At 31.6% G+C, this 12,960-nt stretch overlaps 1 protein-coding gene across 3 annotated transcripts in view; it reads left to right on the plus strand.

The window, feature by feature from the left end:
- ppp1r1c (protein phosphatase 1, regulatory (inhibitor) subunit 1C) overlaps nt 1-12,960 on the plus strand; it is a 33,405-nt gene that overhangs the window by 9,053 nt on the left and 11,392 nt on the right. For all 3 annotated transcript variants that reach the window (XM_051120138.1, XM_051120140.1, XM_051120139.1), the window contains exons 4-5: nt 7,046-7,080; nt 7,425-7,491. In XM_051120138.1, coding sequence (XP_050976095.1) covers nt 7,046-7,080; nt 7,425-7,491 — 102 coding nt within the window. The remainder of the gene's footprint in view (nt 1-7,045; nt 7,081-7,424; nt 7,492-12,960) is intronic.

Here is a 12,960-nt window from a genome sequence, read left to right on the forward strand (position 1 = left end):
TATCCCAGAAGCACTTTAAGGCAGAAATGTCATATGCTCATGCTGTGACAGTAAACTGTTTTAAGGTCAGACATCAGTGATTTTAAAGAACTGGGACAAATCAGGCTCCAGAACTGAAAGTTTACTCTTTGTGTTAAGGAATTGTTTTGAATGAATCTTTTCACACATTCACAGGTTTTCACAGTTTTTGGACCCGTTTCTTTCCTTTTCTCACAAAATTTGTGATTTTGTCAGTAAGTAATGGTAAATTTAGCATTCACTTATATTACATGCTGTTTCAAATTGATTTTCTACTGAACTGTAGTTTCAGTCAGAGAGAATATCATATGATATTTTCCCACTCACTTTGCATATCATAAATGTTTTAAATCCAGTTGCTAACTGGACCTATTTAAAATATTAGACATATCTAAATAATAAAATAAAATAAAAATATTGTAATGTTTTTTAAAGAAGTCCCTTCTGTTCACCAAGCCCACATTTATTTGATCCAAAGTACAGCAAAAACAGCAAAATTGTGAAATATTTTTACTATTTAAAATAATAGCTTTCTATTTTAATATATTTTAAAATATATTTTATTCCTGTGATTTCAGAGCTGAATTTTTAGCATCATTACTCCAGTCAAATGATCTTCAGAAATCATTTTAATATTCAGATTTGCTGCTCAAAAAACATTTATTATTATTATGATGATGTTGAAAACAGCTGACTGTTTTTTTTTTCAGGCTTCTTTGATGAATAGAAAGTTCAGAAGAACAGCATTTATCTGAAATAGATATATTTTGTAGCATTATAAATGTCTTTATCATCGCTTTTGCATCCTTGCTAAATAAAAGTATTACTTTCTATACATCCCCCCCCCCAAAAAAAAAAAAAATAAATAAATAAATCTACTGACTCCAAGCTTTTCGAAGCTTTTAAGTGTATAATGTTACTAAAGCCTTTTATTTCAGAATCCTGAAAAAAAATGTACTCAGCTGTTTTAAATATTGATAATAATAAAAAATGTTTCTTGAACAACAAATCAGCATATTAGAATGATTTCTGAAGGATCATATGACACTGAAGACTGGAGTAATAATGCTGAAAGTTTACCTTTGATCACAGGAATTGTACATTTTTTAAATAGTAAAAATATTTCAAAATTTTACTTTTTTTTTTTGCTGTACTTTGGATCAAATAAATGCAGGATTGGTGAGCAGAAAAGACATATTTAAAAACATGAAAAATCTTACTGTTCAAATATACTGATAGTGTATATAATTAAAAAATTGTATAATTGTGTAACTCACCAGATAACATATATTAGACACCAGCCAATATTTACAAAAAGAATGACCACAAATCTGTGAAACATTATAAAACAGGTATATTTTTTTACATTCACCTTTTTAACAGTAATGTTTCTTATTATATTGTATTGTATTATATTATATTATATTATAATATAAATGTGTACAAAGTATTGGTTTGAGATGATGTTAGGGGTTGTGAGTGATATTTAATGTCTGAATTTTGCTAAAAAATAAACCATAAATATAATAAAATAAAGTGGTTTATTTGTATTATGAACATTCCAGTGATAATATCTATTTTTAACACTAATGACAGGTGAAGAAGTGTGATGTTTTTGTCCTGAGTCTCAAGAATCAGTGATGTATAATCTGAAACATCCAGAATGTCTTGATAAATGGTTTAATATCAGTGAATAAACATAGCAATGATCCGCTTAATCCAAATGTTCAGGACTAGTCTTGGCTGGAAGCTCACCGAGATCATATGTGCCCATACTCTTGTGTTTGACTTGGCAGAGATGGCTGGTTTTCATGATAAAGCTTAACCAAACCTCGTCGCTGGAGCCAGCATTGCCATCTGCCAGTTCTGCTTGTGAAGAGGGCCTTGTTATGAGCTCACGAGCTTCCCTTGACTAAGAGCGTTTATTGTCCCCCGTCGGTTGCCAGGTCTTACTCAACAGAGATGACAAGCTCTTCAGCAAAGCCATTCAAACCTGACAAATGACTGGGAAGTGCTGTTAATTTCAGAGCTGTTTGTTTTTCCTGATTGATGCTGACGATCGCCGGGCGGTTGTTGTGGCGTTGTGGTTGCGCGCGGAGAACGGCTGCTTATTTCCCCTGCTGATTTTGGATGTAGATCGCAGGGGCGTGTTGAGGAGGTGGGACGCACAGAGCTGCATTCACAAAACAAGCACCTCTTTGTTTGGCTGGCATTTCTTCCTCTGATCCAAAACACTTGGAATCGGTCCCTTATAAAGAAAGTTTTTGAAGCTTTATGAACTTACGTCACACGATCGCTGCTTGTCATAAACTGGGCACCGTGGAACTGCGAGCAGAAGATGAAGTTGAAGAGCGGCTTGGCTTGTGATCGCGGTTAGAGTGGTAATTTGGTGCAGTGTTCATGGAGCAGAACCGGTGGCTTTGGCAAGGACGTTTTGTGTGATATGTCTTTGTAATAAGGGGCTCATGAAAGCGGAAAGCTCTTCTGGCTAATGTGGTTCACCGTGTACCTCTGGTTCTACTTAACGTCAGGTCTAAAGTCATAATCCAGCGTTTGCTCGGACTCCATTTAGAGTCTTAAGTGGCTATTAGGTGAGGGAATAAAGATGCTCAGTGGCTTTAAGAGAAATCAGGGGCTTTTAAAGTCTTCTTACCCCCTTAAACAAGTGTAACGTCAGTCTAGTGGTGCATACAGTCCTCGCAGTACATAATAGTTTTCATTGTATGAAAGTACAATACAAAACAGAGACTACATTCTAAAATAATTCAGTATTTGCTAAATATTTACAGTGGCCCTCCAAAACATATGAATTTCATTATCAAACCAAATAGCATTTACCAGGGTTCGAACTTGAAGTTGAATTATTTGATTGATGTTGGGGCACATATGGGTTCATGAATCATTTAGCAAATTGAATGATTCAAATCAAATGATTCACGGTACACGATTTGAAGTCCTGATCTAAATCAAATGATTCACGATTCGCAAACTCCTGATCTGAAATGATGGTTCAGGAATCATTATTCAGTTTGGAACTTCAAAGCGTGAGTCGCGAATCATTTGATTCAGATCGGGACCGCAAATCTCGTAGGCCAATCACGAATCATTTTATTTAGATCAGAACTTCAGAGCAGGTTTGCGAATCTTTTGCTTTAGATCGAGACTTCGGAGTGTGGATCGTGAATCATTTCATTCAGTTTGGGACTTCGTAAACTTTTTTTTTTTTCTTTTTTATCCTCTTAAACAGTAGAAAACAGCAAACATTAAAGGAGTAGGGTTGTAAAAACAAAACGAAGAGTAAAAGAAAGAAAATATGCACCAATATAAATCCCTAAAGAAAATTAACTGTGGTTTTATTATAGTAAAAGTGTAGTATACTTTGTAATACTTTAGTAGTAATACTTTGCATGTGCTTCATTTTATTTTTGCCATTTTTTATTAGTATATTTTTATTTATCTGTTTCTCTTTCTTTAAAAATTTGAAATAGAAGACATTGTACATGAGTTATCTGATTGAAGTCCTTGGAAATAAAAAAAATAGTGCTTGAAAAGTCTTCTAATGCCATTTTACAGTATATGTATGAAACCTGATTTACAAGCATATTATTTTGTCATAACTTCACTTTTCTTAACCATTTATTTAATGAATCAAGTTTATTTTAGTATATATTTCTTCTATATAAATGCAACTTTGATATTTTTAGTGCAATAACATTTTAAGATTTTTTTTTAATGTGACTTGTTAGTGGAAAACATTTACTACTGTTTAAAAGTTTAAGGTCAGTATGTTTTTTTTTATTAATTAATTAATTTATTTTAATTAATACTTTTATTCAACAAGAATGCATTAAACTGACCAGAAGTGACAGTAAAGACATTTATACTGTTACAAAAGATTTCTGTTTCTAATAAATGCTGTTCATTTCAACTTTCTATTTAACAAATAATCCTGGAAGAAATTATAATGGTTTCCACAAAAACGGTTTTCAACATTGATAATAATGAGAAATGTTTCATGAGCAGCAAATCAGCATATTAGAATGATTTCTGAAGGATCATTTGACACTGAAGACTAAAGTAAATATGCTGAAAATTCAGCTTTGCATCACCGGAATAAATTACATTTTAAAATAAATTCAAATAGTAAATAAAAGTTGTAATATTATATCTCAATATTACTTTTACTGTATTCGTGAAATGCATAATAATAAAACTTTTTGTGTGAAATAAAATAATGAATAATTTGATTATTCTGTTTTACTGAAGCTACAGCAATAACAACCTTCCAATTGATACCAGACTGCAAATGTTCCATGTCCTCATTGCAAAATCTACCAATTAAAAAAAGGTTTATAAGAACATTCCAGTATTTTATAAAATCATTTGGAGCTCACAGTCCACTATGGGCTCCAAACACTTCAAACTCAAGGCGTTTCATAAGCTTAGAGAGCATACATGAAACTGTAGGATGCTTTGAAAGAAACATGATGAGCCTGGAAGATAAATTGGTCTTTCAAGTCCTGAAATGAACAAACAGCCCTACATTTCATAACATATGAAATAATGTATAAGCCTCTCTTAGTGCAGCCATGGAAAGAAATGGGTCGTTCTCCTAAAAGCGGTTTTGCATTATGAAAAAGAAACTTGGGAGTGGAATGTAAAATCAAATTTTGTTAGATGCCTAACACATTCCATTCTTCGATCAAATAAGGTATAATTGGTCTAAATTTGGCTTTGCTCTTAGTGTTGTTTAACAGAATTTGTGGAGATAGATATTTAAGAGAAATGAAGCAGACGTTTCCATGATCACGTGACCCAGTCTTACAGATTAGTTATATGTGACTCTTCTATGGTAAAAAACACGTTGTGCTTCCAGAACCGAAACAACAAATTAGTTATATTGCAGCTATGAAAAAATGTTTCAGGTTTTGCTAACATCCCTTTTAAAGTATGAAAATGTTATTTGTGAATGTTCTCTAAACATTCAAAACATCCAGTTTTTAAGATTTAAAAAAAAAAAATTCTTGGTTATGCAAACAGTAGGGGAACAGTCAATATTTTTGTGGAAACCACTATACTTTTTTCCAGAATTATTTGTTCTTAAATGATTTTTCTAATGAATATCCCTTAAGAAATAATATTTTAATTTTATGATTTTAATAGCAGTAGTAGTACTATAATTACATAATATTTCTGTCACAGTTTCTTTAAGTTAAAACAAACTTTTATTTTGACGGGTTGCTGTGAAGACCTTTACTATTTGTTTGTATGATATGACCATAGTTTTCTCAAAAGAAATGGTAAAATGCTCATGAAGTGACTCTCAGAACAGTTCTAGAGATTGTTCATGCTTTTTATGGAAACCATTATACTTTTTTCCAGGATCATTTGCTAAATAGAAAGTTGAAAACAACAGTATTTATTTGAATTAGAAAATTTTTGTAACAATGTAAATGTCTTCACTTAGAAATCCTCCCTATGAAATCCATTTTTCCTAATTTCCATTTTTTTTCCAAATTCTGTTTTTTGCAATTAAATTTTTCGGAATTCTGTTTTTTTTTTTTTTTTTTGTTTGTTTGTTTGTTTGTTTGTTTGTTTGTTTTCGTTTGAATTTTCTAGACTCTGTTTTAATGGTTAAATAAAAAAAATATTAATTAAGCATGTGTAATTAATTTAAATCATGAGACTTACACAATATGACAGCAATTTATTAAATGTTTAACAAAAATTGCATACTCCGGGCCTTATGAAATGCATTTCATTTTTGTTTCTCAAATTCAGTTTAATTTTTACAAAATTTTGTGTTTTTCATTAATTTTCTATGTTCCATTTTTATTGAATTTTAATAATTGCATCTCTAAATTTTTTTTTTTTTTCCAGAAATACTGTGTTGTGTATTTACATTTTTTCTATTAAATAAATTGTTCCCATTTTCCGTTTTATTGGTTTCCAAATTCTTTTTTTTTTTTCATTTAAATTTTTCTGAATTCTGTTTTTTTCCCATTTTAATTTTCTAGACTTTTGAGTTTTAACGGTTAAATAAAAAAAATCAAAAAGTGTGTGTAATTAATTTAAATCATGAAGCTTACACAATTTAACAGCAATTTATTAAATGTTTAACAAAAATGACATATTCAAGGCCTTATGAGTTTTTTTTTTTTTTCAAATTAACTTTTATTATTACCAAATTTTGTGTTTTTCATTAATTTTCTAGATTCAATTTTTTCCAGATTCCATTTTCATTAAATTTTAATAATCAAAAGCATCTCTAATTAGTTAATATATAAAAAATACATTTATTATCATTTTATTTTATTTTTCCAGAAATACTATGTGTATTTACGTTTTTCTGGTAAATAAATTCTGGTAAATAATTTTTCTAATAAACACTCCTTAAAGTGAAAAATACTCTTAATAGTAATAGAAGTACTATCATAACATAATATCACAGTTTCATCAAGTTAACCAAACTTTTATTTTGACAGGTTGCTGTGAAGACCTTTACTTTCTGTTTGTATATGATATAACAATAGTTTTCTAAAAAGAAATGGTAAAATGCTCATATAGTGACTCTCAGAGCAGTTCTAGAGATTGTTCATGTGTTTATGTGCTTATATATTAAGGCGGCAGACGCTGAAAATATTGTGAGTGTCACGCATGCTTCAGTATGTGTGTAGTAAACAAAACCGCACGTTTGCGCCATTCATTCACACACAGACACGCAGATACCATGCAGGATTTATATTTAGCATTGATGCAGCTTAGTATTCACAGAAAATAGTCCACATTTCGTTTTGATTAAAGTATGCTGACCTACTTTTGATTTATTCATCCAAAATCTGGCAAATTCATCAAGGATCATTTTATTAAAAAAATAACAAAAAAAAGAAAAATCCTGCTCACCTAAAACCTTTAAATGTCATTTTTCCCTTGGAGAGTTTTTTTTTCCTCTGTAGCTACATTTTCTATATTTATGAAGCATGGAAATTACATTAAAAATCCCTCTGTTCTTTTTTTTCCCCTTCAGGAGATGACAAGCAGACTTCAAGCAATCAAACAGAGGTGAGTACCTAAAGCAATAACAGAGACATGAGATTAACCCTAGCACTTAAAATGAGCATTAGATTTGATCTCCCTCGCTCCTGTCTCCAGCATCACCATATCAGACATCACACGGTATTCTTTTCAGCCGTCTTAGTGGACGTGGCGGTATGTAAGCTAAGCCTCTGGCTGCTTTTCTGCAGAGCTCTCTATGCTAAGATGCTCAGCGGAGGGCTTTGCTACGAGATGGATGGAGCTCTGATGCAGTTGTCATTGATTACCTGCTGGAGCAAAGCTCCTGAAATAGAGTCTGCGTGAAATCAGATCCCCTCTCTCACGCTGTGCTTTTCCACTGTCCACGCCAGGCCCAGAGTGCCCAGCTGTCTCCAGCCCAGAGGAAACAGAGTGTCTACACGCCACCGACCATGAGAGGTACGAGGCCCACATCCAACCATATTCACCATCTGCACATTATGTGACGTTTCAGGCTCTTACGTAACCATACCATCTGAGTCATTCCTGTTATGCAGTACCTTTTTGAGTTGAATATGCTGAATATGCTTGTTTCGTAATTTAGTATTTCTATAAAAGGACCAGACTTTCAGAACAATGGACAAATTCAGAAACTTGAATTTTGAAGTATATAAAAAAGTTTGAGAGGTATTTACAATATAGGTAAATACATTTATAATATGTTATTTTATAATGTGCACATCTTTACTTCTGCTTACTCCATATATGTATATTATTTTTATTATTATTTTATACATAATTATTCTTATTTGTGCACTTTTTGCACTCAAATATAGATGATCTAATTCTGATTATTGATGCATAAAACAAGAGAATTTATCAAATCCATTGTCCATACCAGTGTTGTTTGACTATCCTTTATATATTATGCTGCATTTTTTTATATTCTTAATTAGATTTTTTATTATTTTAGTTAAAGTTTTAGTAGTTTTTTTGTTTTGGGTTTTTGTCTCTTCTGTTAGTTTTTGATTTTTACAAGTATGTTTGGGTTTTAGTTTTAGTTATTTTAGTGCTTCAACTTAAACTAAACAAAAATGAGAAATGCTACTAAAATAGCTAAAATAAAAGTTTTTCATATTTTATAGTATTTCAGTTTTTAGTTAACAGTAATAACCCTGGTACTTACACTACCAGTCAAAAGTTTTTGAACAGTAGGATTTTTTATGTTTTTTAAAGAAGTCTCTTTTGTTCACCAAGCCTGCAAGTACAACAAAAACTTTGAAATATTTTTACTATTTTTTTTAAACTATTGTTTTCTATTTAAATATATTTTAAAATGTAATTTATTCCTGTGATTTCAAAGCTTTTTTTTTAAAGAATTTTTAGCATCATTACTCCAGTCACATGATCCTTCAGAAATCATTCTAATATTCTGATTTGATGCTCAAAAAACATTTATTATTATTATTATTATTATTATTGTGTTAAAAACAGCTGTGGAGATTTTTTTTTAGGTTTCTGTGATGAATAGAAAGTTTAGAAGAACAGCATTTATCTTAAATAGAAATCTTTTGTAACATTTATCATCACTTTTGATTTAAAATACCATTTAAAGCATATTTACTAAATAAAAGTATTAATTTCTATCATTTATTTCCCAAATAAAAAAAAAAATACTGACTCCAAGCTTTTGAATGGTTAAATGGTTATTTCAGATAAATGCTGATCTTTTGATCTTTCTATTCATCAGAGAATCCTGAAAAAAAATTACCCAACTGTTTTAAATATTGATAATAATAATAAATGTTTATTGAACAGTAAATTAGATTATTAGAATGATTTCTGAAGGATCATGTGACACTGGAGTAATGATGCTGAAAATTTAGCAATACTACTGTAATATTTACAATATTACTGTTTTTTACTGTACTTTGAATCAAATAAATGCAGGCTTGATGAGCAAAATAGATATCTTTAAATCTTACTGTTCAAAACCTTTTGACTGATAGTGTATATATTGGTGGTAATTTTTGATGTTTGTGCTGCTGTTTTCCTTCCAAAATCATGTCACTTTCTGGAGGTTTTGTAATTAAGGAGCTGTTTTTATTGGAAAGTGATACTGAGAACACAGGAAACATTTATAATTTAATTTTCAGTTAAAAAAAGAATTAAACATTTCAGATAGTTCAAAATACTTCATGATTTTTTACGGCAGAAGTTGTTTTATCAAAGACATGAAATCCTAGAAAAATGTAGTGAAAATATGTCAAATTAATTTCAAATTTCACTTAATTGTGTACTAATATGATTTCAGCTTTTAAAAAGATAATATATTAAGGCAGTTAAGTTACTGCATAGCAGGAATGAACTGTCGATGCCATCTGTGTGTACAGTATGATCCACAGTACTCTTACTTACTCAGCCATGCCATCTTCTCCATTAACATTCACACTACACATACTTCACCAATGGAGGCGGCGTTTTGCACCCAATGACCCACACATGCAGCCCACTCAACAGACTACTCACACTGCGCGTGCTTACGGATCAGTCGCTAATATTAATACAGTTCCTCCGCTCTTAACCACCTACAGTGAGGTCCAAAGTCTGAGTCCACTAGTGAACAATACGTCTGTTTTTCCCAGCATGATTTGAGAGTCATCCAAAGAACATTTTGAGCTTCAATAAAAGAAAGAACATCGGTGAATCACATGATCATTGTCACAGATTTGATTAGTAGTCTGGAGATAATGCAGAATTTTAAATGTTTTTTTATTTAGAATGTTTCATTGTTTTAAAAATGTAAGAATTCCAAATGTTTGTATATTTATGGGTTTAAATTAAATTCTGAATGCCAGATTTTCAGTGTGGTCTCAGACTTTAAACCCACTGTACATGACATAATACACTGCCTGTGTCCATTCATAATTCTTCATTAAAAAGCATTTATTTTAATTTGAAATATTTTTCCATTATAAGCAGACTTCATTCAAAGCAAAGACTAGACATCTAGTGAACTACTTTTCAGATTTTATTTCAGTTCTTGATTCTTTAGTTTTCCTATCAAATAGCTTCAACTTTATTTAGTGTTTGCTCCTTCCTGATTTTCAGCTGCAGTTGTTTTATTGATGATTTATTTGTGTTTTTTCAGTGTTTTTAGTTAGCCAACAACTCTGAATCCAATTTTGTGACCATTCTGTCACTCCTAAAACTTTTTAGTGTGTATGTAGCCACTGTTTGTTTTTTCTTGTGGTGTTTCCATTCGGGGTTTTCGGGTCTTGAAAAATGTCTTAAAAAGTCTTAATTCGCCCTTCCACAAATTAAGGTCTTAAAGGGATAGTTCACCCAAAAATTAAAAAATTACCCCATGATTTACTCACCTTCAAGCCATCCTAGGTGTATATGACTTTCTTCTTTCAGACGAATACAATTGGAGTTATATTAAAAAATGTCCCGGATCTTCCAAGCTTTATAATGGCAGTGAATGGGCGTTGAGATTCAGCAGTCCAAAAGAAGTCCAATAAAGTGCAGGACAGGACATTTTTTTAATATGAACTATCCCTATCATAGCAGAAAGTCGTACATTCATAAAGCCATGTGATTAAATGTTGCCTGCATTGCTAAAAATGAATATCTTCCAAAATCTAACCATCCTTAAATTAAGATACTTTTGCTTGAAATGCAAAATGAAGATATGAAGTCTTGTGTCCTAAGAAATTTACCAAAATTATGTGAGTTTATACTTAAAACAAGAACAAATATCTGTGACTGGGATATAAAAACTTGTTATCCCTTTTAATTAAGTTGACTTTTCTGAGCCCACTGGAAGATATTTTGTCTTCTTTTAACCATAAACTCACTTTTATGATCAGTTTCACAAACAAAAAAGGGAGAGAAAGAGACTTCTTGTCATTTTGCTTCTCATGTATAATGGAGACTTTGAATTGTTGCTAATATATAGTTGAAGTCAAAAGTTTACATACACCTTGGAAAATCTGCAAAATGTTAATTTTACCAAAATAAGAGGGATCATACAAAATGCATGCTATTTTTAATTTAGTACTGACCTGAATAAGATATTTCACATAAAAGATGTTAACATATAGTCCACAAGAGAAAATAATAGTTGCATTTATAAAAATGACCCTGTTCAAAAGTTTACATACGCTTGATTCTTAATACTGTTGTCACCTGAATGACTCGTATGCAACCATTAAAGAAAGTTCAAATGCTCTAGAAGAAAAGACAATGCATTAAGAGCTAGGGGTGAAAACTTTTTGAATTTTAAGGTCTGAATCGGAATTTTACAGATCTTCTGTAGCTGTACACATCTTCATTCTGTTCAAACGTTTACATCCCTGGCTCTTAATGCATCATTTTTCCTTCTGGAGCATCAGTGAGCATTTAAACTTTCTGTAATAGTTGTATATGAGTCCTTCAGTTGTCCTCAGTGTGAAAAGATGGATCTCAAAATCATACAGTCATTTTAGGAAAGGATTCAAATACACAAAAATGCAGAAAAAAAAAAAAGAATTTGTGTAACCTGAAAGATTTTTCTGAAGAACACCAGGCATTTTAACTGTTCTGGACAAATAAGGGACTCATGTAAACTTTTGACTTCAACTATAACTCACTGTGTTGTTTCTATACTGTGTTCCCTTTGATTTATTCCTTAAATTTTCTTTACTTGGTCTTAAAAAGATATTTAAAAAGTCTTGAATTTACCTTCAAGAAACCTGCAGAAACCGTGCCACTCCAGTAATGTCACGTAACAACTGTGTCATTTCCTTTTGGACGTTTTGTTTTACCAGTGCATGTGCTGTGTTAGGAGTAGAGTTTGTTTATTTCAATATTTGCTCATTTTTGGCAATTAAAAGGGCATTAGAGAGGAGAAAATAATCCAAACTGGATTCAAACTCAGGTTAAATGCCACTGTGCAGCATGCCAGAACATGTGCACTGCCCGCCAGTCCACGTTTGTGACAAAGTCAAGGTTTTAAGACAGTGAACTGGGGGGAGGGAAAGTGGTGGAGTCCACCTCGCTGACTCATAGACGAGGCCATTTCCTGGCATGGACGTGCTAAATTCACATTAGCTTGAGCTATTGATTGGAGTGGGGGGAGGAGAGAGAGATACATCATTCTAGAGAGATGGCCTCAAATGGACAGCCTGGCAGAGCAGTTTTGAATGAACACTCAGCATCCTTTTGGTCGGTGCAGGGCAGAAACAGCTAAAGCAATCTGATTTGCAGTGATGCCAAGCTAACGTGCTGTGCTGGTGTGGGCTAGTCATGGTTCAATGGTGTCAGAACCTCATTTGTGTAAGTAGGGGTCTCTTGTCTGTGAAAAGACTGTTAAAAGTTTTGAGAAGATTGCTTTAGATAGTGACAAAGTGGTGAGCTGAACTCATTCCAGGGTAAAACTGCTGAGCATATGTAGCAGTACATTGAGCATCCACTTTTTAGTGGTCTTAATTGCGGAAGCATTTTTCACATTCATTTTCTTAATTAGGATTTCAGAATACTCTTCAGTTAAGTGATGAATTAAAGCAACCAGCTCTGAGCTCAATCAGAATATTATATACACTACTAGTAAAAAGTTTTTAATGTTTTTTTAAAGTTATTTGATCCAAAAAGTTAAATTTTGAAATATTTTTACTATTTAAAATAACTGTTTTCTATTTTAATATATTTAAAATGTAATTTATTACTGTGATTTCAAAGCTGAATTTTTAGCATCATTATTCCAGTCACATGATCCTTCAGAAATCATTCTAATATTCTGATTTGATGCTCAAAACATTTATTATTATAATTATTATTATGTTGAAAACAGCTGAGTAGAAAATATTCAGGTTTTTTTGATGAATAGAAAGTTCAGAAGAACAGCATCTGAACTTGTCTGAAATAGAAATTAACATTATAAATGTC

This window comes from Labeo rohita, chromosome 9 (assembly GCF_022985175.1).
Source record: "Labeo rohita strain BAU-BD-2019 chromosome 9, IGBB_LRoh.1.0, whole genome shotgun sequence".
In the NCBI taxonomy this organism is placed as follows: Eukaryota; Metazoa; Chordata; class Actinopteri; order Cypriniformes; family Cyprinidae; genus Labeo; species Labeo rohita.